This window comes from Drechmeria coniospora, chromosome 02 (genome assembly GCF_001625195.1).
Source record: "Drechmeria coniospora strain ARSEF 6962 chromosome 02, whole genome shotgun sequence".
Lineage (NCBI taxonomy): Eukaryota > Fungi > Ascomycota > Sordariomycetes > Hypocreales > Ophiocordycipitaceae > Drechmeria > Drechmeria coniospora.
This window is the reverse complement of record NC_054390.1, coordinates 6,343,054-6,366,260: the sequence shown is the minus strand read 5'-3', so window position 1 is coordinate 6,366,260 and position 23,207 is coordinate 6,343,054. Positions and strand designations below refer to the sequence as shown.

At 63.1% G+C, this 23,207-nt stretch overlaps 7 protein-coding genes across 7 annotated transcripts; 2 read left to right on the top strand and 5 right to left on the bottom strand.

Annotated features, from left to right (window-relative positions):
• Positions 1–526: 526 nt before the first annotated feature.
• On the bottom strand, positions 527–2,077 carry DCS_04849 (serine/threonine-protein kinase hal4; the record flags this gene model as incomplete). The annotated part of the gene is made up of 2 exons (XM_040802155.1): positions 527–658; positions 731–2,077. 2 exons carry the CDS (start codon positions 2,075–2,077, stop codon positions 527–529), a joined length of 1,479 nt encoding a protein of 492 aa, XP_040657188.1.
• A 1,019-nt stretch (positions 2,078–3,096) lies between these two features.
• DCS_04848 (uncharacterized protein) lies at positions 3,097–3,561 on the bottom strand (the record flags this gene model as incomplete). The annotated part of the gene is made up of 1 exon (XM_040802154.1): positions 3,097–3,561. One exon carries the CDS (start codon positions 3,559–3,561, stop codon positions 3,097–3,099), a length of 465 nt encoding a protein of 154 aa, XP_040657187.1.
• A 2,858-nt stretch (positions 3,562–6,419) lies between these two features.
• Positions 6,420–8,615, bottom strand: DCS_04847 (CMKK2 protein; the record flags this gene model as incomplete). The annotated part of the gene is made up of 4 exons (XM_040802153.1): positions 6,420–7,235; positions 7,289–7,757; positions 7,807–8,168; positions 8,304–8,615. The coding sequence occupies 4 exons, from the start codon at positions 8,613–8,615 to the stop codon at positions 6,420–6,422; spliced, it is 1,959 nt and encodes a 652-aa protein (XP_040657186.1).
• A 1,370-nt stretch (positions 8,616–9,985) lies between these two features.
• Positions 9,986–10,611, top strand: DCS_04846 (uncharacterized protein; the record flags this gene model as incomplete). Its single annotated transcript, XM_040802152.1, has 3 exons — positions 9,986–10,022; positions 10,102–10,431; positions 10,508–10,611. The coding sequence occupies 3 exons, from the start codon at positions 9,986–9,988 to the stop codon at positions 10,609–10,611; spliced, it is 471 nt and encodes a 156-aa protein (XP_040657185.1).
• Positions 10,612–11,161: 550 nt separating this feature from the next.
• Positions 11,162–12,867, bottom strand: DCS_04845 (Peroxin-3 family protein; the record flags this gene model as incomplete). The annotated part of the gene is made up of 3 exons (XM_040802151.1): positions 11,162–12,195; positions 12,256–12,638; positions 12,710–12,867. 3 exons carry the CDS (start codon positions 12,865–12,867, stop codon positions 11,162–11,164), a joined length of 1,575 nt encoding a protein of 524 aa, XP_040657184.1.
• A 2,114-nt stretch (positions 12,868–14,981) lies between these two features.
• DCS_04844 (DUF1649 domain protein) lies at positions 14,982–15,880 on the top strand (the record flags this gene model as incomplete). The annotated part of the gene is made up of 2 exons (XM_040802150.1): positions 14,982–15,168; positions 15,294–15,880. The coding sequence occupies 2 exons, from the start codon at positions 14,982–14,984 to the stop codon at positions 15,878–15,880; spliced, it is 774 nt and encodes a 257-aa protein (XP_040657183.1).
• An 860-nt stretch (positions 15,881–16,740) lies between these two features.
• Positions 16,741–19,086, bottom strand: DCS_04843 (forkhead box protein L2; the record flags this gene model as incomplete). The annotated part of the gene is made up of 1 exon (XM_040802149.1): positions 16,741–19,086. The coding sequence occupies one exon, from the start codon at positions 19,084–19,086 to the stop codon at positions 16,741–16,743; it is 2,346 nt and encodes a 781-aa protein (XP_040657182.1).
• Positions 19,087–23,207: the final 4,121 nt, after the last annotated feature.

The window sequence follows — 23,207 nt, the reverse complement described above, 5'->3', positions numbered from 1 at the left end:
GAGACCTCTGTTCACCCAACCCTTCCCCGAGCAGATTGGCCTTGCAAACCGGCAGCAGCCCGGCAGGCATGATCCACTCAACCGTCACTTCACCTACTTCTCTCGGGTACGGCGCCCTCGGGCTCTACTGAATATCTCCGTCCAGCTGGCAACTCTGCACTCGGACATGACGGGCGGACCAAGACGACCCCATGGACGATGGCCTGATAGCCCTGTTTTTCAAGCAAAAAGAAAAAGCCAACCAAAACGCCGGTGCTCTGTGTTACTCTATTGTATGAAGGTATGAAAGGGAAGAGACGGCATGAAAGGCGCCGTGGAAGAAGGGGAGCCAAGTAAACATTCATGGGCGAGGGTCATGGAATCGTTGCGTTGTCTCAAAGGCACCGTCCGGGTGTCGCGGTCCGTGTTTCCACCTCCGCCAGGTCCAAGGCAAAAGAGTCGTCTGCAAGATGCGGTGCGCTCCTCTGTTTCGCGCCCGCAATCAGATTGCAGTCCGCCATGCCAGCGCAGCATGACGGACGGTGTGTTAGAGACCCTCCTCGCCGGCCTTGCAAAGTTTTATCTCGCGAACCCACTCGGACTTGAGGACCTGGGCGGCGGTGAGTCGACGGGTAGGATGGGGATCCAAGACCGAGTAGATGACGTTGCGACAGCGAGCCTGCGCGACGCGTTAGCCCACCGTCACGCGCACTCGCACCACCGGAGGGGAGAAAAGGGGAAGGGGGCGTACGCGGTGCAACGACTCGATGGGGCCGTAGCCCTCCTCGTCGCGACGACCCTCGAGATAGCGGGCGTAAAACTCGTCCTCGTCCCTCTTGGCCACGCGCCAGAGGTGGCGGCCGGTGCGCATGGCCATGTAGATGACGCCGCAGGCCCAGACGTCGACGGCGCGGGCGTCGAACTCCTTGTCGGTGTACTCCTCGGGGGATATGTAGGGGGCCGAGCCGCAGAGGCCCGAGACCATGTGGGCGTCGGTCTCCCAGGCCATGCGGAAGCACTCGCCGTTGCCGAAGTCGGTGATCTTGAGGCCGCCGCGGGTGGTGAGGAGGAGGTTCTCGGGCTTCAGGTCGCGGTGGGCGACGCCCATCTCGTGGAGGTACTCGACGCCGCGCATCATCTGCTTGAAGAAACAGTCGGCCTCCTGGACCTCGAGCTTGCTGCTCGAGAGGACGAGGGTGTAGAGGTCGCCGCCGGCGCAGAACTCCATGACCTCGCAGTAGTCGCCCTTGGAGTCCTTGAGCAGGTCGAGGGTGTGGATGACGTTGGGGTGGCGGAGGGACGACGAGATGCAGAACTCGGCCGTCAGGCGCTTGCTGTACTTTTTCTCCGTCTCCTCGGGCCGGCGACGGAACTCCTTGACGGCGAAGAGCTTCTCGCCGCTGCCGCCCACCTTCTTGTGGGAGATGCGCACGATGCCGAAGGCGCCGCGGCCGACGATCTCGTGGCACTTGCCGTACTTTTCCACGAGCGTCGACGAGGCGCTCGACGCCGTCCTCTTGTCGTGGACGGCCTCCTCCTTCTCGAGGCGCAGGGTGTCGACCCAGCTGGAGACGAGGGAGAGGTCGCTGTCGGGGGCCGCCTCCTGCTTCTTGCCGAGGAGGCTGCGCCACAGGTCCGACAGCTTCTCCTGGCGCCGGCTCGACTTGAGGAAGTGCTCGTGGCCGCCGGCGGCGTCGGGGTTGGGCACGAAGCGCTGGCCCGTCTCCTTGCCGGCGGCGGGCTTGGGCGGGGCGGCGGAGGGCTTGTCGCTGGGCCGGTCCGAGTGCGTCGACTCCTTGCGCGGGTTCGGCGAGGAGCCGCCGTTGAGGGAGGAGCCTCGGGAGCGACCGTTTTGCTCGGGGCCGACGGTGCTGCTGCGGGGTATGTCCTTGCCCGAGAACATGCGCGTCAGGCGGTCCTTGACCGACGTCTTCTCGACGGGCTTCAGGTGAGGGGAGTCACCGCCGCTCGCGTCGCCGGCTCCGGGGGCATCGTGGGGGAAGAAGGCGTTGGAGCGCCTGCTGTCGTGCGACTTGATCGACGACGGCTTCGAGTTGGGTGCCGAGTGGGGTTTCTGGTCGGCCAGGGCGGCATGCATTTTGGCGGCGGCGCCGAAGCTGGCCGGGGAGGGGGGTGGCGATGGTGGTGACGACGCAGCGAGGGTGGCGAGGGTGGCGGCGTTGGTCGTGGTCGTGGTCGTGGTCGTGGCCGTGGCCGTGGTCGTGATGATTGTGGCACGGCGGATGCTGGCCGGTCGTGCGTCGGACGGCGCGCTCTGGGCGACGGCGGGGGAGGGTGGAGGATGGGAAGGGTCCGTCGGCGTGCCAAGCGGCCTCGTGCGACGAGCGACGAGCGTGCAGGGCGCGAGAGGCAACAAGGCGTCGCGGCCTGCTTTGTCGGCGACGATGGAGGGCGGAGGAGGGCAGGCAGGGGAGATGATGACAAAGCGGCAGGGCGAGACGGATGACGATGGCTCGTCGACTGGCAGCGTGTGCGCGAACAGAGGCCCGACCGGACTGGGCGTGGCGGCGGATGACAAAGGCCCGGCCTAGGGTCTCCTGGCGCCGCGGGCGACCAAACAGGGCTTGATGGCGGTTGGTCGAGAGCGGCACTGAAGCGGCGGCGGCGGCTGCGGGAGATGCAGGAGTTGAGGGGGATGGATGGATATTTGATTTGTTTTGCGCCGGTGCTGCAGGAGGAGAGGCGAAGCGAGGTGAGGCGACAGGGATGCGAGAGGGGACGACCCAGTGTCTGGCTGCGCCGTCTCCGTCCGTCAGTGTTGCTCGACTCTCGTCTCGCCGCTGCGGCGGGCGTGGCGGACGTGTCGGGGTGTGGAGTGGGAAAAAAAAAAAAAGCAGCCTGCAAATGGCAAGGCAGGTTCTGGGCGCGCGAGGGGCCCAGCACCAGCACAGCACAAGTACAGGTACTTGCTCTCTCGTACCTCGCGTTAGGGTATTGCTGAGCTGATGGATCGAGGGAGGGAGGGAGGGGCGGGGGAGGGGAGGGGAGAGTAGGAGGGGGAGAGTAGGAGGGGAAGAGTAGGAGGGGGAGAGTACTTGGGAGGGGGAGAGTAGAGTAAGTACTTGGGGAGGTGAGAGTGTACTTGGAGGAGAGCACTTAGGGGAGAGTAGGAGGGCGAGGAGGAGGGGGAGAGGAGGAGGAGGAGGGGTCGGCGGTCGTTATGGGCACAGAGGCCCCGCGGAGGGGGGGGGGATGGGCGCTGTAGCGGCCGACAAAATGGCACATGGGTCGCCCGTGGGCGGTGCTCGCTTCTGGTTGGTTTGCTCGACTCTCGCCTCTCCCTCGGATGACGGACGGCCCCCCTGGCGACGGCGGAGGATGCTCGAGCGGACGAACGACGAGGCGGTGGAGTGTCGAGGAGCGGACGAGAGGGTCGACGAGGGCGCGGCCGATGGTCGACGGTCTTTTGACGATGGGCGTCGTCGCCGGCTCGGAGGCGAATGGGCGAGACGGACGGGTGGACGGGCGAGAGGAGGAGGGGAGGAGGAGGACGAGGGAATAAATGAGCGGCGAGTCGGCCACGCACACGTACGCACGCGCAGCTGCAGCACTTGCTTGCATGGGCGACGGTGCTAGCACTTGTTGTACCTTGCTCCTCTTCCCACCGTACTAAGCTGTTCGAAGGTTGGCAGGCAAGCAAGTGCACTCGGTACATGCGCGGGCAGAGTACCTCGGACGGAGGTGGGCGCGGCGTAGGGAGTAATACAGGCAGGCAGGTACCGCAGGCAGGTGATCGGGAGGCTCGAGACTCGTCCAGCGGGTACCGTTCACGAGCACACGACAAGCAACCCTCACTCACACACAGTAAGTACTTGCAAGCAAGTACCTGGTGGTGGCAAGTACTTGCTTGAACGGCTTGGTAAATACTAGGTGGCGGCGAGTGGCAAGTACTAGACGCTGACGGCTACCATACAAGCAAGCACTTACTACTGCAAGTGCACAAGTACTGTAAGTGCACAAGTACTGTAAGCAAGTACTTGCGTACTGTACGCCGTACCGTTACTGGCAAGTGCTCGAGGTGTGCCGACGGCCAAGTGGTGGGTAATCCTCCGCAGTGCACTGCCCACCACGGCACCTGGTGGCTAGCCTTCCTCTCGACGAGCGCAGCCCACCGGCACATTACATGCACCACGTCCCATGCTGCATCTACAGTACAGTACATGTGTTGCTTGCAGTAGCTTAGCACAGTTGGGATCCGTAGCAGGTGGATGGGGGATGACTCGTGAAGCCGGCAAGGTGCACGGCCAGGCAGGATGGGTACTAGTTGTAAGGTGCTAGATTTTCCATTATCCTCCCAGGATGCTCGTCAACCCGACAACCTGCAAGGACCGCACAGCACGTTCTGGATGCACAGGACGGAGCACTTGCATGCACGGAGCACTGTACTCCGTATAGGCTACACAATGGGGGGTCGTTGGTCGGTACCAAGGCGCATCCATTCTAGTACCGTACAGGCAATACTGTATATGAGCGGTAACAGTATCCGTACCTGGTACGAAGTACTAAGCAAGGCACACATGGTGCGCACCACCACAGGACACCAAGCACACGTACTGCGCTCGGCGCGGAGCAGGTGTAATTACAAGCGACCCAAGTGCAGCACGGCAGTTGGTGTACTTGGTGTACTTGGTGTACTTGGTGTACTTGCTGTACTTGCTGTACAAGTACACGTCCTGCAGTTGTACTCTTTACAGTACTCGAGTACGTTGGCATTTGCAGTAATTGCTCCGTACAGTACATGTTGATGTACATGCTGCACTCGCTGTAAGTACGGAGTAAGTACGGAGTACTTGCATGTAATACTGTAATTGATCAATACCTGCACCGTACTCTGGCGTAGGGTCACGGTGGAGCCCGGCTCATTTTCTGCGACCTAGGCCATTTCTGCCTTGGGCCGCCAGAGTAACCGCAGTCGTCGCTTTGCATGGAGCGCTAGGGCCGGAGCAACACGACGATTGCTACCTTCCCACTGCTCGTGCGGCCTGCGCGCACGACGCGCCCGCAGACTCTGCCGGCGACGGACGATGGCCTCGGAGGCGACGCAGGCGGAGGACACGCGGCAGCCCTACTCGATGCACGAGCCACGTCATGTATGACGGGAGGCAAACCGCACCCTGCCACGTCCATGCACGACCATGCACTCGGACAGTAGTTGTTGTACGTGCCACCCATCATCCACTACTCCGTACGGGGTCCGGCTACAGGCTTGCGTGTGGGCAGGTAGGTGTATGAGCCATATCTACTTACATGCGCAGGACCTAGCATGTTTGTCCTTTGCCGTAGGCGCACATGCACCGCACTGGGCATTCATCCGTACGTGGGAGTGATGGTGACGCCCTCACGACGGGCGCGGTCTGTCGTCCGCTCTTAGCCGGCGGCAAGCGAGACGGGCGCTTGCTTCGCCATGGTGTCGGTTGCGCGGCGCGTAGATGCTTGCTGTGCATGTACATGTCGACGGAGCCGCGCACAAGTACATGTACAGTACTGTACTGTGAGTACGGAGTCACAGGTACGCCTACTCCAGTGCACCTGCAGTAAGTACATGTAGGTGTAAGTACTCTGTAATGACAGTAAATTTACAGCACAAGTAAGCCTAGGGTTTTGTTCTTACTTTAGTACCTAGGTATTACTAAGTACTGTACTAAGGTCTGGACTCGGTACTCTGTATTCCGTACTCCGTGCACCTGCGAGTACTGTAAGTATTATTATGAGTGCAAGTACATACGCCGTACTGCACACCTGCAAGTACGAGTAAGTACTTACACACGTCGACGGCAAATACTGCACTGCACTCGTATCGTATAGCGTGCATTCAGCACTCGCATGGCACGCGTGCAGAACTGTACAGGCACTCGGTAATTGCTCCGTAATCGACTCGATACGGACTCGTACTTACGGAGTACATGTACGGAGCACTTACACCTGCTTGTATTGATTATATTAATCCATCCCTGGTAATTCCTCCGCACTCGTAGATTTATCCTTCACCGCCCCCTCTCGGCACTCTCGGCACTTTCGGAGGCCGTACTACGGAGCATTTGCACATGTGCTGCTACAAGCACCGTACTGTGCATATGCAGGGCCATGCACTGTACGGAGTACATGTGCCGTGTCATGTACCGAGTATCTGTAGGTGTATTCTTGCAAGCAAATGTTCTACTGTAGGTACTGGGCTCCGTACATGTGCCGTGCTCCTGTGCGAGTACCTAGAGCACCGTGTACATACTTATGCATGACCGTATGTGGCATTGTACCTGCGCCGTGCTCGCGTCGCCAAGAAAGGAAAGCATGGCTCGCGGTCCATGGTGATGGCACGTTGCGTTGGCATCGACGGATACGGCAACCATGGCAACCGCCCTCTGCTCGCCCTCTGCTCGCCCTCCACGGCCCGCCGGGCAAACCGTCGACGGCACCCCGCCTCACTCGGCCTGCGGACGCGCCTCGGGAGGCTCGGTGCCCGGCATGGCCATCTGGGCGACGAGCCGAGAGAGCTCGCCGGCGGCCGTCGCCGTCGTTTGCGGTGCTTGCCACGCCGTCGGCCGCGTCGACTCCTCGAAGCCGGCATCCAGGGACCGCGGCGTGGCCTCGACGGTGCTGCCGACCATGGGCCCCTCGATTCTTCCGAACCGCTCCGTCTCCTCGACGGTGCCGCCGACCATGCCCTCGACTCGCTCGAACCGCTCCGTCTCCTCGACAAACTTGGTCATGTACAACGTCGGCTTGCTCGACTTGCTCGCGCCGAGCTGTCGGCTGACGGCGTCGGCGTAGGCGCGGTCGTAGACGTTGTAGTCGACGGCCGACGGGGAGTCGGACACGACGTCGGGCGTGGCCGAGTCCATGGCAAAGTCGTCCCGGCCGCCCGTGCCGATGCCCAGAAAGAGCGGTTCCTGCACGGCCGCGTCGCCGTCGTCGTCGTCGTCGCCGGCCTCTCGCTCCAGCCTCCGGAGGTGGCGTCGCCGGCCGACAAAGGCCTCGATGACGTCCGTCTTGGCCCGCTGCTCGACCGAGCGGCTCCTCGGCTGCGAGTCGCCCTCGGCGAGGGCCGTCCGGGAACGGATGTTGGCCAGCAGCAGCTTGAAGCGGCGAAAGGCCTTCATGACGCACAGCAGGTGGTTCATCTTGCGCGTAAAGGCCCGGCTGAGCTCCAGCTCGTTGGGCGGCTCGACGGGGCACGCGCAGTTCTCCTCGGTCGAGAGCAGCGGGTCGCTGCCGCCCTTGGTCACCCAGTCGTGATCCTGCCGCCGTCAGCGTCGCCTCCCTTCCGCGCGCGCCGCCGCCGACGACTCACCCGAAGCGCCTTCATGGCGATGCGCCTGGCGGGATCCTTGTCGAGGATCCGACCGAGCAGGTCCTTGAAGCTCGCGTCCTCGTCGTCGGGAACCCGCGCCTCGTCCGACTTGATGGCCTCGTAGATGCCGAGGATGCCCGGCCGGTTGAAGGGTATCCTGCCGTACTTGAGGCAGTACAGCGACACGCCCATGGACCAGATGTCGGCCGCCGTGCCCGACACCTCCTGGTGCCTGCCGCAGAGCTCGGGCGGCAGGAAGGCGGGCGAGCCGGCCGACTTGGCCGTCCGCATCTCCTCGGGCTTCTCGAACATCTCCGAGACGCCAAAGTCGACGACCTTGAGCACGTCGTCGTCGGACAGCAGGAGGTTGTCAGGCTTGATGTCCCGGTGGATGACGCCCTGCGCGTGGACTGCGGCGAGCTTCCCGTCAGCGTGCGAGCCCGCGGCGCCGGCCGGGGGGAGAGGGTCACTTGCGGTACTCGACGGCGAGGATGAGGTCCCGAAACCAGTGACGGCACGACTCGTCGTCGTAGGGTTCGGCGTCGTCGTCCAAGCCGACCTTCATGACGACGCCCTTTTTGCACATCTCCAGCACGATGTAGAGCGAGTCCTCCTCGGGGTCGTCGAGCACCTCGATGAGCTGGACGAGATTCGGGTGGTGGAGCTTCTTCATGATGGCCGTCTCCTCGCGTATGAGGAAGAGCGCGTCCCTTTGCTCGCTCGCGTGCAGGCGGCTCAGCTGAGGCGCGAGGGGACCGCCGAAGCCGCCCCCCGGCCCGGCCCGCGCACCGAACGGACGCGGCGACCCGTTTGGCCCCTGCCGCAGGAGATGGGACTGCGCCCGTTTCCGAAGCCGCGTTTTGGAGAATTCCTTGACGGCCTGGTGCCCCCGTCAGCGAGGAAAGGGGACGGGGGAGAGGGGACCGAGGAGAGGGGACGGGGGAGAGGGGACCGAGGAAAGTGGGCGGGGGAGAGAGGACGGCGAGGCCGCGGCGGAGAGGCCGTCGAGACGTACAAACTCGTTGCCAAAGTGATCGACGGCCAGATGAACGGCACCGTAGGAGCCCCGGCCAATCTCCTCGATGATCCGATACTGGTTGATCCTGTGGTAGGTCCTCCCGTCCGTCTCATCGCTGGTGAACTCGACTCGAGCGTCGAGCGTCTCCTTGACCTCCCGGTGGGCACTCGGCGATCGCTTGTGGTGCCGCAGGGGACTGGCCCAGGTCCGCACCGGTCGGTCGTCCGACTCGGCCGCCGTCTCATCGGGACCATGGATGGTGACCCGAGGCAAGCCCGTGCCCGCGTCCGTCTCGGCAAGGCCGGCCATGGAGGGCGTGCGAGGGCCGTCGCCCACGGCTCGGCAGGTGTTGCAACGTGTTGGCCGGTCTGCCTCTCAAGGTTCGGACTATGGCACAAACTGGGCCGCGAGTCGGGGCTCGAGGGCGGGAACGTCGAGTGCCTAGGCGAGGCTATCGGAGGATTCGGCCAAGCTCTCTCAGCAGGAGCCAGGGCCTCGGGCCTGCTTTGACGGTCGAGGTCGGGCGAGATGGACGAGATGGAGAAGGTGGTCGAGGCGGTCGAGGTGGACGATGGGCCAAGCTGGTGCTTCTTCGACGAAAGCTAGGCATACGCTGCTCCGCTACACGACGTCTTTGGCCGCGATGGCGAGAGGGCGAGAGGGGCTTGCCTCGTACACGGCGATTTCGCAAACGGCATGCAAGTAGAAAGGGAATGATGTTTGGTGTCTCGAGGTCCGTAGGTGAGGGTGCGAATGCCGGTAGGTTGGCGCAAGGGTGGGGGAACGCCAAGCAAGCTCACACGACGACCAAGGTACGGTTCCCTACGGCGATGGCAACGTACATGTACAGGTACATGCACGTACCATGTTCGTTCCAAGCGCATAGCACAATAACGGAGAGCGTTGCACCAATGATACCACGGTAGGTAGCGTACTGGTAGTGCGCAAGTACAGCACAAGTATCCGTACATGTATGTACCTGTTCTCGTGAGATCGGCAGTGTAGGTGTACTGTAGGTGATAGGTGATGGTGCTCCGTAAGTGCTCTGTAGTCGCACAGCTTCCCCGCGCCAGTCAGTACATGCCAATACAAGAACTTGTACAGTACTTGTAAGTACAGGTACGCCTTTTGTAGGTGCAAGTTTACAAGTGGAAGTATTAGTACGGAGTATTCTGAACACCAAAGTACAACTATACAAGTACGGAGAACTCTGTGCTCCGTAAGTACACCTACTATCACTACAAATACTGTACCTACTGTTAAGTACATGTACGGAGTAAGTTGACTAATTACGTTGTACTTAAGTAGTATACTTGCCCACATATACTTATTGAATATACTTGGGTGTACAAGTACGGAGAACAACTACTGTACATGCATCAAGTGTACAAGCAAGTACCTAGTAATAGGTACCGATTAATCCCTTGGAGTGTTCGTCCAAGTATCGCTCACTGTACGGAGTACTCCGCACTGTATGCCGACCTGTGACGCTCAAGCTTCGTTCTCTCCAATACCCGTGATAGAACACACACGCACACACGCACGTTCAACGTCAACACGCAACATCAAGCTTGGCCACCGCCATCGCGGTCAAGACGGGAAAAGGGCCGCGGTGACAGTGCAAGACTCCCTACCCAAGTGCCCCTCGACGCCCGTCCTTCCGGCTCGAATCGCCCGCCATGGTCGTCTACTCCTTTTACATCTTTGACCGGCACAGTTCGTCCCCCCCTCGCCCCCCGGCTCTCCATGTCAATTCCTCCTCGGCGGCGCCTCTGACTCCCTCTCCTCTTCCCAGCCGAATGCATCTACACCAAATCTTGGCTGCCGGCGCCCCGGCCGTCGTCGGCCACGTCCTCGACCGTCATCCACACGCAATCCTCGGCCAGCGCGACGACGGCCTCGGACAACGCCAAGCTCGTCTTCGGCACCGTCTTCTCCCTCCGAAACATGGTCCGCAAGCTCGGCGGCGATGACGACGCCTTCATCAGCTACCGGACGGGCCAGTACAAGCTCCATTTCTACGAGACGCCCGCCAACCTACGATTCGTCCTCCTCACCGACACGGCGAGCGCGAGCATGCGCAACGTCCTGCACCAGATATACATTAACCTCTGGGTCGAATACGGTGCGGCCGCTTCCTCCACCCCCTCCCCCCCGCGACGGCGCAGACAAATCTAACGGCCGCCGCGTCGGACCTGCAGTCGTCAAGAATCCCCTCGCGCCGGTGGAGCACAAGGGCGGCGACGGTGTCAAGAATGAACTCTTTGAGCTCGGGCTGGACCAGTTCATCCGAGGGCTGCTGTGACAACGAGACGTCGCCGCCGTCGCATCGAAACCAGCCGAGCACCCGACGAAGCTCGACGTTGGCCTGGGCGTCCGTCGCGCCGACGCCGTGCACACGTCTTCATCCCGCCGAAGACGAGAATTCCTGCCACGTCGCTCGTCCGGCACGGCGGCCTTGCAAGGCGACTTGCCGAAAGCTTGCCGCGTCGCCATGGCGTCATCGGACGGGAAAGGACGCCGGACCGTGAAAGGGGGCCGGCCGGTCAGGTCAAGTCAAGACATGGATGGAAATGATGCATCTGAAATGCATCCAAGCCCGACCAGGAGCGTAGGGCACAGGGGCACAGAAGGTTCGACACGGCATCATTGGCCTTGATTCAGGGCCGCATCTCGAATGATGATTCGGACGGTTCGCTTGTACATACTTTGCTCCATGCCGCCCGTAATTCTACCTTTGACGAGCAAGTCCCTCACTCGCGGCGCCGAGGTTGCGCCATGGGCCGCTCAAGGGATACATGGCGCACGCACGGGGCGGGCCGTCGAAAGGCCGGCTGACGAGACGCGCGGGAGCCTCAGTCCTGACGGCTTGCATCTCTCGCTCTCTCCCAGGCGCCGTCAAAGGCACTCGGCGCGTCGACGAGGACGCCGCTCTGCTCGGGTCCATGCCGCGACGGCTCCTCGGTCGGCCGCTGGGGGCCGCCGGTGACATGCTCCTCCTCGCGCGCCTCGTTCTCCCAGTTGCTCGAGTAGACGACGGCGGCAAAGGCCTCGAGGTCGCGCACCGTCTCCATCTCCTTGAGGTACTCGTTGGGCATGCCGCTGCCGATGACGTGGGCCTGGCGCGTGAGCACCGACAGGATCTTGGGCAGCAGCACCACCTTGGACTGGCGCTCGGCCGCGGTGCCGGGCAGGGGCGCGTCGGCCTGCGGGGCGAGGTCAAAGGCCTCGGCGGCGAGCTTGCCGTCGACGAGGGCGGAGAAGGCGACGTCGAGGAGGAGGGTGAGGACGTGGCCGAAGGCGGGCGACTCGACGAGGTCGGCCGTCTCGTCCAGCAGGCGCCGCAAAGGCGCCGGTGACAGGCGAGCGGTGCGGCCGAGCGGTGTCTGGTCGTCGTCGGCGGCGGCGGCGTCGTCCTCGAGGATGCCCGACTCGACCAGCACGCCGTCCTCCTGCTCGCGCGGGGGCAGGAGGAAGGGCAGCCAGTCCGAGGCCCTCCGCTCGTCGGCGGTGGCGCCCTCGACGAGCCTCCTCAGCTCCATGGTGAGGTCGGCGAAGCGGTCGAAGCTGACGAGGTCGCGCGGGCTCAGGCTCCCGAAGACGGTGCGGACGGCGCTCTCGACGCGGTGCATGAGGTCCCTCGAGCCCCTGTGCAGGAGCCACCAGCTAAAGGTGAGGTACTTGCGGTTGGTGTCAAAGTCGCTTCCGTAGTCCTGCTCGGCGTCGGCGTCGTCGTTGTTCTCGAGGCTGATGGTCGCCTGCTGGGCGCCGGTGGCGAGGGCGACGACGCTCGACAGGTAGCTCCGTCGGCCGAGGAGGTTGAGCTGGATCCTCGTGAACATGGTCAGGAGGGCGAGCGTGTAGAGGAGCGTCACGGCTCTCGTGACGGCTGGCGGGGAAGGCGGCCGGCGTCAGCTTCGCGTCGGCACGGGACGTCGACGGAACCTACCGCTGATGGTCAACTCGTCCCAGAGCTGCCTCTTGGACTTTCTCGACCGCTGGGCGCCTCCGTCCTGCCGTCCGCCGTCGCCGGCGGCGGCGAGGGGCGAGGGCGTCGTGATCTGGCTCGCGTGGATGCCGCTCTCGCTCTGCAGGCTGACCATGCTCTTGCCGTCGTCCTCGGTCATGGTGGTGTCGGCGATGCTCGGCGGGCTCGCCGTCGACTCGGAGCCGTCGAGCTTGAGGGCGCGCGACGAGGTCTTGATCTTTTGAATCTCGTACGTGATCTGCTCCGTGTCGAGGGCCGCGAGGATGTTGGTCGTCGCCGTCGGCAGCAGGGCGAGGACGGTAAAGGTGCAGTCCTCTTGGTTCTGCTCGAAGCGTCGGCGCAGGCTGCGTCGACCGGTCAGCGCCGCCGCGGGGCGAGGCGGGACGGGGGAGGGAGGGGGCGTTGTGCCGCTCACTTTTCCTTGGCGATGCGATCGCCGCTCATGCGCTCGCGCGCGTCGTTGATCCTCGTCAGCACATACTGGGCGGCGACGTAACCGGCACCGAGGATGCCGACTCCGACGGCGATGGGCGTCCTATTGCTGCGCAGCCAGCGTTTGGCCGAGGACAGCATCGTGGACGGCTTCGGCGCCGCGGCAGGGGCGGATGGGAAGCAGGCTCCTCGTTGGGTCCGTGGTTGGGTGCGGTGTCATCAACGGTGACGACGCTGCTCCATGAGCTCGACGGACGGATCGAGGGACGGCAGACGAAGGAGCCGGCGGCGATGGAAGACGGTGAGGCGCCGTCCGTTTGGCCGTGCGGGAGGGTCGAGCTGCACGTCGTCGTCGTCGTGTCGGGTGGTGGTGTCGGGTGGTGGTGCCTGGAGGAGGTGGTGCCTGGAGGTGGGTGTGCCTGGTGGTGGTGGTGGTTGGTGGTTGGTGGTTGGCGGAGTCGAACAATTCCAGGTACGAGTCGATTTTGGCACGATTGCATGCGTTATCACCATCGTGCAGGCAGTGGCAGGCATGTCGGTTCGTGAGCCTCGGCTGCCAATCGCCGCGAGGGAGCAGGCGGGCGCGCTGATTGGACAGGGGCAAGGCTGGGCTGGTGAAGATGCGGTGCCGCACGTGCTGTACGTGTAATCCTCACGGCAGTGTGTCGGTGCCCTACTACAGTACTCCGTACTACTTACTAGGTAAGTACCTTGACCTAGTAGGTTAGAGGTACTGTGCCAAGCCGCTGTAAGTGGTGATGTGCACCTACAATCGCGCTGTAGTTGTTGCTCCGTACTCTTTACAGTATTATTACTCCATCCTGTGGGGGTACATGTGCGTCGGCAGTACGGAGTATTACTTGATACTCGGTCAAGTAAGTTCTTGTACAAGAGGTCTTGCTTCCGCCGTTCCCAGGGCCCGCTGAAAAATCCCCGCAGCACAGATCGCGTTCAACCATTACTCCGTCTGTACGGAGTACTTAAGTACTGTACTTAGTACGGAGCACTACTGTAGGTACTAGGTAGGTAAGTAATTACCTAGTACTTACTTGCACGAGTGCACCGACGGAGTACTCCGTTCGTACTAAATAAGAACACTTACGCAAGTACGGAGTACTCCGTACAGTAATACACCTACTGTACATGTACAAGCACACCTACAGTACTTACTACCTAGTACTAGGTTAATACGGTACAACCAACGTACATGTGCCCCTGTGATTTACTGGTCGTCGTACGGAGCACAACTACTGTAGTCGCGATAATGCTCCCATCCATGTACCTGCTGTCGCTTCCGGCGTCCCCCATACGGCGGTTGATGGTCGCCATGGCGCTCGCTGGAATCGGAAGCTTCACGCGCCCGGCCAGCCCCCTCAACTCAATCCATTCATCACGCTCTTGTACTTGTACCTGTACTTGTACTTGTACCTGTACTTGCAATGCCTGTACTTGTATGCATACTTACACACAGCCGCCGACCCAGAGGCCCGTCCCTGCTGCCAGCAATCCTCCGTCGAGTCCCCGTCCTCGTGGCTTGCGGTGAGGAAAGGTGCATGCCATTGACGGCGAGGGACCAAGTTTCGTGATACCCAGCCAGTTGGGTGGGCAGAATGGTGCCGTCATGGTCGGTTCCCAGCAACGCCAACTGCGCATCGAGGGCCGCCGATAATAGTTGCCGTGCTTGTTCGGACTGGACAGGGCATGTACTGGTACACGGGCGTCGATCGTGCCAACGTGGACAGAACGTCGCTGTATTGGCTGCTGTACAGATGCCGTTCGAGCCCCGTGGAGGCCCCTCCAGCGCGGTGCGAGCGCTGTGCCGTTCCCACCTCGCCCCCCCCCACCCGCTCCAACCTTGTCGTCGCTGACGTCGGCGTCGGCGAGGCTGACCAACCGTTCGAGCGGCGGCTGCGCTGCACCGGCCGCCTCCCAGATCATCCCGCTTCCCTCCCTGATCAGTGACCTGGCCTGGCCTGGCCCGGCCGTCGCAGCCACGACGCAGCACTCGGCTCCCCTACCCCTCGGCACCCACGGCGGCCTGCTTGCCTCTGTAGCCTCTGTGCTGTGCCGCTACCTTGGTCTCCTGGAACCGACCCCTCCCTGCGCTCCCTCGGCTCCCCGCGCTCCCTGCGCTCCCCGTCTTCCTCGTGCTCCCCGTCTTCCCTTCCACCTCCATCCACCCTTCCACCCCTTCACCCTTCACCCTTCCACCCCTCTCACCGCACGGGGTCACGGCGAAACGGCAACGGCGCGCGATGCCTACGACGACCACGGCAGCGGCGGCGGCGGCGGCGGCGGCGGCGACGACGACGATGCCCTCCATCGATCAGCAGCAGGCCCATCCGCAGCAGGAGCCTCCCGAATTCATACTCGACGTCTTTGCGGACCCTCGCTCCGTCCGCGACGTCGTCAAAGGCAAGTCGGGCGACGACAATGGCACCCGTAACCCAATTCCTCTCTCGCTCTCCCGCTCCCCAATTCTCTCGCTCTCTCGCCATCTTCCCCCTCTCGCCTGGCCGTGGCCCTCGTGTGGACGGATGGGCTGACTTGACCTTGACCGCTCCCAGGCATCCTGCACACCATCTTCTTCACCCGCTTCTTCCCCTCCCTCAACCCGCGCACCCGCGATGTCCTCGACCTCACCCTCCCCTACGTCGACGACGACGAGCTCGAGACCATGATCGAACAGCGCGCCTCGGCCCTCGAGCGCGAGCTCGATGCCGACCGCAACAACCCCTCGGCCAGCAGCGGCGGCGGCGGCGGCGGCGGACGAGGACAGGTCACCGTCCAATTCTTCGAGAAACGCCGCCGAAAGGCCTGGCTCTCCCGCGGCGACGAGGAGGTCTGCTGGGAGTGCTGGACCGTCAAGGTCACCGTCGCCGAGCCGCGGACGGAAAGCGGCACGCCATCCCCTCCCCCCCCCCCGATAACTCGTCGCCGGCTGACCGTACGCCGGCCGCATGCAGAACGCGCCAAGGTCCGTCGCGCCATGGAGCAAACCCTCCTCACCACGGCCATGAAGATTGTCACCTTTGCCAACGCCCACAAGGACCACATCCCGCCGATAACCACGCAGGGCGGCAACCCCTTCCCCTTCAAGATCAGCGTCGACCAGAAGGAAACGGGCTGGGCGGCGCGGATGCGCATCTACTGACTTGTTCGTCGGCGGCGCCGCCCGTCGTCCTGCTACCTCGTCTTGTTTATAGCCGTCGGCCTGTTTTGACGCGGGCCGCGCGGCGTTTCGGTTGGCGTTGCGTCGTGGAAGACCTTGATACCCCATTCGCAGATAGATGTTCAATGCCATGCCGTGTGATGCGATACGATACGACTCTTCCATCCGATACCAGCGGGCGCTTCTCGCTGCGGCTCACGTGCGCGCGCTTCCCACTTGAGCGGACCGAGTCCACGGCGTTGGCATGTCCAACAATTCAGTGCTTTGCGTGTCAAGCAACTCGCATGTCAAGCAACTCGTGCTTTGCGTGTCAAGCAACTCTTATGTCAAACATCTCGGAGCTTCGCATGTCAGACAGTTCAGGGCTTTGCATGTCAAAAGAGTGAAATCCTTCTCTGCACTGACGATAATAAGTAGTGTGCCTCTCCGAGCAAGCCGGCGGAATCGCACGGTGATACGAAGAGAAAAAAAAGAGTCGTCCGACGAACCCGAAATCCCCACGGCGATAACCCTAAACGCTATTCCAGACCGTTTCCGACTCGACCCTGCGGTGAAACAAAAGCAACCTTGCGTCGCACGACAAGCAGGTCGCGTCCTCGACGCCAAACATCCAAGCGCCCCGACGAACGAAAAAGGTTCGAGCAAAAATAGCAGCATCCCGCGGGCCCCTTGTCCGTTGTCCCTTGGCCGCGCCGTCGCCCCGTCCGTCCCGGCGCCCATATGTACTCATACTCCGTATAATCGTTACCGTCACGAGCCATCGACCCGCACGGGCGAGCCGTCCCGATGCGGGGATGCGCCCTTTTATCAAAAAATCATCACTTCGTTAGGAAGGGAGGCGCCTAGAACCTCGTGGAGAAGCTTCGGGCGAGCGACGGCTTGGCGTTCTTGGCCTGCTTCGCCGGCGCCGCGCCCGAGCCAATCTTCTCGAAGCCCTGCAAGATGTCGAGGCCGGCAAAGTCGGCCGGGCCCGTCTCGCCGTGGCACATGAAGTCGTTGGCGCCGAACATGAGGCCCGGCCAGTCGGCGTCGGCCGTCATGTCGAGGCCCGAGAACTTGCTCGGCGAGAGGTTGCGGATGGGCGAGTCCTGGAAGAGCTTCGAGGGCGAGCCGAGACCCTCAAAGGCCTTGCTCGGCGTGTCGAAGAAGCGCGAGGGCGACTCGGTGACCTTGAGCAGCGGCATCGACGACGACGCCGCCTTCTTGCCGGCCGAGCCCGTGGCGGCGCCGAGGGCCGAGGCCGAGACGGAGCGGTCGAGGCGGGCGCGCTTGGCCGACCGCTTGACGGGCGACCCCATGGCGGCCGAGCTCACCGTCTGGAAGACGGCGTCGTCCATGGCCGTCATGTCGTGGAAGATGTCGAACTCGCCGCCGCCGTGGCCGGCGAGGTCGTCGAAGACGTAGATGCTCTCGTCGAGGTGAAAGGCCGGGCTCCACGGCATGCTCTCCTCGCCGCCGACGCCCGTGACGCGGCGCAGAGGCGACTGCAGCATGTGGCGCACTTTGTCGCGGTGGATGCGCAGGTTCGTGTTGGGCGAGGCCGACGGCGGCTGCGGCGCCGGCGGCTTCATCTTGACGACGGGCGTCAGGGGCGGCAGCATCTGCTTCTCGTTGGCCTGGCGCAGCGGCGACGACGAGACGGGCCCGTACGTCGACAGCGAGCGCGACTTTGTCGGGCTAAAGGGCGAGGAGCCGCGCAGGCGGGCAATCTCTTCCTCGGCGCGGCCGCGCTTGATGCGCGGCCGGTCCGCCTCCGACGTGAGCAGGAGCGCCTTCTGGTTGGGCCGGACGACCGACGAGTCGAGCGAGGAGATGTAGCCGCTGTCGTCCATCGAGGCGAAGCGTCGCTTGTGCGACCGCAGCGCCGACGACACCGACTGGTGCGCGTCCGAGGGCGGCGTGCCGCCCTGCGGCTCGGCGTGGCGGGCGACGGGCGGCGACGAGTGCAGGTTCACGGGCAGGGGCGAGTAGAGCGACGAGCCCGGGGGCAGGTCGGCCTCGGCGGACCGTTCGGCGAGCTCGTCGGCGGCGGTGCCGTCCGAGACGGGGATTGTGGCGTCGGACGAGAGCTCGGCGGACATTGAGGCCGGAGGCCGCGGCGTCGGGAGCGGCGGCAGCGACGAAGGTGGCGGCCCTTGCGGCAGCACCGTGGGGGCCGGCGGCGGCGGCGGTGGCAGCGCGGGCTCCTGGGCGGGCGCCGTCGTCGGCGGCGGCCGAGGTGGCTCGAGGCGCGTCGACATGACGGGCAGGTTCTCGGCCGTCGGCGCCGCCTTGCGCGTCGGCTTCTCCTTGAAGAACTGGAACTCTGTGCCGGGCTCGATGGTCCAGTAGTTGCCCTTGCCGGGGTCGTCCTTGGGGCGCTCAATCTTCTTGAAGTTCTTGTGCAGGCTGAGGTTGTGGCGGATGCTGTTCTGCCAGCCGGCGTCGTTGGGGCTGTAGAAGGAGTAGTTGTCGCTGATCCACTTGTAGATCTGGGCGAGGGTGAGGCGGCACAGGGGCGAGCGGAGGATGGCCATGCCGATGAGCTGGGCGTAGCTGTGCGGCGGCTTCCCGCCGTCGTCGTGGATGGGCGGGAAGGAATCGAACGTCGTCGGCGTCGGCGTCGTCGTCGTCGTCATCGGCGGCGTCGCCTCGTCGGGCCTCGACTTCTTGGCGGGCCGCGCGTCCTTGATGGGCGCCGCGTCCATGAGGCCTCGCTTGCCGTTCGACTTGCGATAGTAGGCCTCGACCGACAGGTTGCCGACGGCGTGGGGGGCCGGGAAGAGGTGGGGGTGGACGTTCTCCTTGCCGTAGCCGGCGGCCGGTTCCCGGGGCGCGCGGTGCGAGGCGGTGCGGAAGTTGGAGAGCTGGGGCCGCTTCTGGAGGGAATCCGTCGTCGGGCCGTCCGTCATGGGCGGCGCCATGGCGAGCACGTTGAAGCGGTTGGGGTGCGAGGACCGCAGGGGCGATCGGTTGAGGGGCGAGCGCGGCTCCGAGGCGGCGGCCTTGTGCGGCGAGTAGCTCGCGGCCGAGGCGAAGGGGGGCTTCAGGACGACGTTGGCGCTCGCGCCGCTCAGCGGGCGGCGGGCCGGCTTGGTGACGGCCGGCATGGGAGCGTGGCTCGTCATGGGCGCCTGCCTGTCGAACATGTCGTCCTGGTAGATGTGCACGGGTTCGTTGGGCCCCGGAAAGCGCGTCGAGCCAGCCATGGTGGCCGAGCCGAGCAGCGATTCTCACGCGCAGACGCGTGCGGGCCGGCGAGGGCGATGATGGCGGGCCGCGTGCGCGTGCGAGGTGGAGGAATCGTCACGGAAATTCCTCGCGTCGCACTGCCTGCCGTGCAATGATGGTCAGCACGCCGACGGGGAAGCGAGGCGGAGCAAGGCAAGCGGGCGGAAATGGCGGCGACGAAGCCGAAGACGAAGAAGAAGAAGAAGAAAGGACGACGAGGTAGGGGGTGATGTGCGTGTCGCCGGTTGGATGGCCAGACGGCCTGCCACGACGCTTGATATAGGGGTGCTTCGGCGTGGTGACGATGGCGGAGAGGGGGACGAGGGGGGGCGAGCACTGGCGGTGCGGAGCACAGCGTACAAGTAGTGCAGAGCGGAGCAGAGCGTGCAGAGCAGAGCAGAGCACAGCGGAGCGTGCAGTGCGTGCAGAGCACAGCGTACATGTAGTGCGGAGCAGGGCAGAGCAGGGAGAGGCTCGAGACAGGTCTGATGGACGTACCTTGCTGCTGTCGGCACTGCCTTTGATGACGGTGGGTCGTTCAATGCAGGGCGTCCGCTCTCAATGTGCCGCGTGGGATTGCGTATTCGTTCGTCCCCGTATCTGCCTCAGCGTACCGTGCGTGGGACGCGAGGTCGGTCGAGGTGCTGGCCGGCGAGCTTCGAACGCGTCACGGCGGCGTCGGCGTCGGTGTCGGCGTCGGCAACGAGCTGGGCGTCGTTCGGTCGAGGAGGAGGCCAAGGACGCGGACCGGACGGGAGGTCGAGGCGTCGTGGGAGATGCAGGAGCAAGGTGGGAGGAGGAGGAGAGGCGACGAGACTGATCGGCTTGAGCGCGAGGCATGGGTACGAGCGATTGGGCAAGGGAGGAAGGGGTGGGCGTCGGCGGGAGGAGCAGGTACTTGTACATGTAAGTACTCGCCGGCGCTGCAAGTGCTTTGCTGTTTGTACATGTACTGTGCATGTACAGTACAGTACTTACTTGCCCACCTGTATTTCGTGCACGGCGTCCGCAAGGGCGGCGGAGCCAGTGCAGAGTCGTTGATCTCGCGGCGGCGAGGTCGTGAGCCAGCACGAGCACGGGTACCTTGTACCGTCCAGGGTGGGGTGGAGCGCGGATCAGGGTGGACCCGGCGAGCCAAGGATTGGATGAGGAGCTCTGGCGGCCCAGTGGCTTGGCCGACACGGGTGGAGCGGGGGGGCGTGCGTCTATGACGGATTCCCCTGCGTTTCTCCGACCCTCGCGTTTCCCATCACGGCCACCACCCAGGTGCACGGCACCCCGTCGATGAACCATGGATCACCGTCGTCCCTCACTCTCTCGCTCTTTTTTTTTTTTTTTTTTTTTTTTTTGCGCAGGCCTTGGAGTGCACGCATAATTATGGAGATGCTGCGCTCCGTCGAACCCACTCGCCTCTCCCTGATCGATCTCGCCTCGCCCGTCGTCCTGCCGCCACCTTTGTGCGAGCGGGGAAGGGACAAGGAAGGCGGCCGAAGTGGAATGGAAGCGTCGAAGACGGGTCGACAAAGTGATGCGAGCGAATGCCAATCGTGCGGCGCGCCGGGCTCGTCTGCTCGTGCGCGTGCAGCCGATGGCTTTGGCGAGGCATGGACCGACGCGACTGCGAGTGATTTGCGTTGATTTCGTGCCGGGTGATGGGCCTCGCCGCTCTAATACAGCACACCACCTACCACGGCCGCCATCACCCACTGCATGTACAAGCACCGACGTCCATGGCTCGCCTCGTCGACGGCGGACGGGCCGAGGCGAATACTGCCCCCTTCCGTAGCTGCAGTACGAATCACCACACAGTGCCAGCATACAGGAGCTGTTCAAGCGCATATGTAGTTGTACTTGGATATGGTAATTATAATACTTACTCGTACAGTTACAGTACACCCACGCGTAGGTACCTACAAGTGCGGCACTTGCTAGAATTAGTACCTAGTAGCTAGCTGTAGGTGTGCTGTGCAATACCACAATACTACGAGGTACCAATAGTGGGGTGGCAAAAGTGTCGATTCACTTTGCTGTGGTAGCGCAACCAAAATTGAATTGTCACTTTTGTCTAGTGACTCTAGGTACTTGCCTGCCCACCCACAGTTTGTACAGGTAGGCACTGTACTGGCTGCATCGACAGGTAAGTCGTTGGTACTTGAGTACCTAAGTAAGTACCCAGTACCTAGTACTTAGGTACTAACTTACTTACTACTCCGTACCTTCTACTGTAGACGTCCCCGCTCGTACAGCGCGAGCCGGGGCACGAGCAGCGTCATCTCCTGCGCCGTACGAGTTCATGCAGGTCCCCGAGGGCAAAACGGCGGATGCGTCGGCTCGACTACCGATCGCTAGCCTCCCGTAAGTCTCTGGCACCCTCTCGCTTCCTCGCGCGGCGATGCGTCGTCGTCGTCGTCGCCGGCCGCCGCTTCCTCGTCGTCGGCGCCGAAGCCGAACCGCTCGCCCTTGGGCTTGGCGGGCCAAGAGCTCATCAAACAGGCCGATCGATGCCCCGCAAGGCCACGGTGAAATTGGCCCTTTGGATGCTTGCGCCATCGTGGCTGCGGCCCGGATGCAAGGGCAGAGGCGCTACACGGCGAGCTCGTACCATTCGCTCGCCGGTGGCCGCGAGATACCTGCCGGCGGTCGTGCGGTACCTGGGCCTGGGCGGTGCTCCGCGGCGTCTCCAATGTACAGCACCGTACTCGTGCCCGCCGGAACCTGACCAGCAAGTACACGGCAAGCAAGTGCTGTACGGAGAGCTCTGTACATGCTGGGCGGTACAGCACCTGCAGCACCAACCGTGGGTGGGCAGTGCTCGCTGCACCGGCATGAGCAGGCGCCAAACCTTGCTCTGCCCGCTCGCGCCGACGGCAGAGACATGGGAGGGAGGGGAGCGAGACGGAACCAGCTGCCGATGGCTCGTCGCCCAACGAGCGGAGCGGCGACGCCGTATTGGACGAGATTGGCGGCCGAGGGGGGCGCGTGCGCGGGCGGCCATGCCAGGCTCGTACGACGGACCGGCCACGACGATGCGGCGCTGGCACTCGCCACCAACGACGGCCTCGTCACATGGTTCATGGACCAACGCCGCACCTACACTAGGCCATGCGGCAGCGCCTGGGCGAGCACGTACGCTGCCATCCCATCATGTCCACGAATGTGCTTGCCCGGGCGGTGCGAGCTTCGGATGCGACCACTCGCACCTTGGGACGCACGCCTCCCGGCGCACCAAAGCACATGTGCTGGCGCTGTTGAAAAGGCATCACAAGTGTAGGTGACTAGGTGTACACGATTACGTGTAGGTGCGTGTTCACTGTAGTTGTCGGTGCGTGCTCACATGTAGTTGTCGGTGCGTGTTCACTTGCAGACTATACTTGCAGTAGGTGCATGCTCATTTACAGTAGGTGCATGCTTACATAAGTACAGTAGGTGCATGATCACATACAGCAGTAAAGGTACTGAGAGAGGTGTGCATGCTCACATACAGTAGATGCTTCGTCACATATAGTAGGTGCATGCGCACGTCGGTACCTACCGATGCAGGCACATGCACATCTTGTTTCATGGCCACAAGGCGTATCCAAGTTGGCCATGCTCGCCAGTGCACCCACGTATCCAGCTGTGCACCGAGTGCTCGTGCTTGTGGCCTGTAGCTCCGTCAAGGACATTTCTCGGTCAATGCCGAGAAAAGCCCCAGGACCGTCCATACGTGCGAGCGCAAGTAGTTGTACGTGCGACGAGGTATTCTGTGCTCGTGCGTGCGCTGCCAGAGTACATGCACATGAGTCGCTGCGCCGTACTTGTACGGAGCACCTGCACGGCTCCTGGCTGGATGAATGGCAGCCCGACCTCAACGCCAGCACCAGTGAGGGACGGCGGCGGCAGCAGCACAGCAACAGCAGCTAAGTACACCATGGTACGGCACAGCTCTCGCAGGCGCTTGGTGTGCAGAAAAGGGAGGGGAAGGGGGGTGGCATGTGGGCCTCTGGGGGGTGTGCCCGGAGAGCGGGGAAGACGCGTCGACGCGACGCCTTTGTTTACATGGAAACGCGCGCGCGCAGCCTATCATGTGACGACGATGAGCGTCCATCGATCGAGCGGC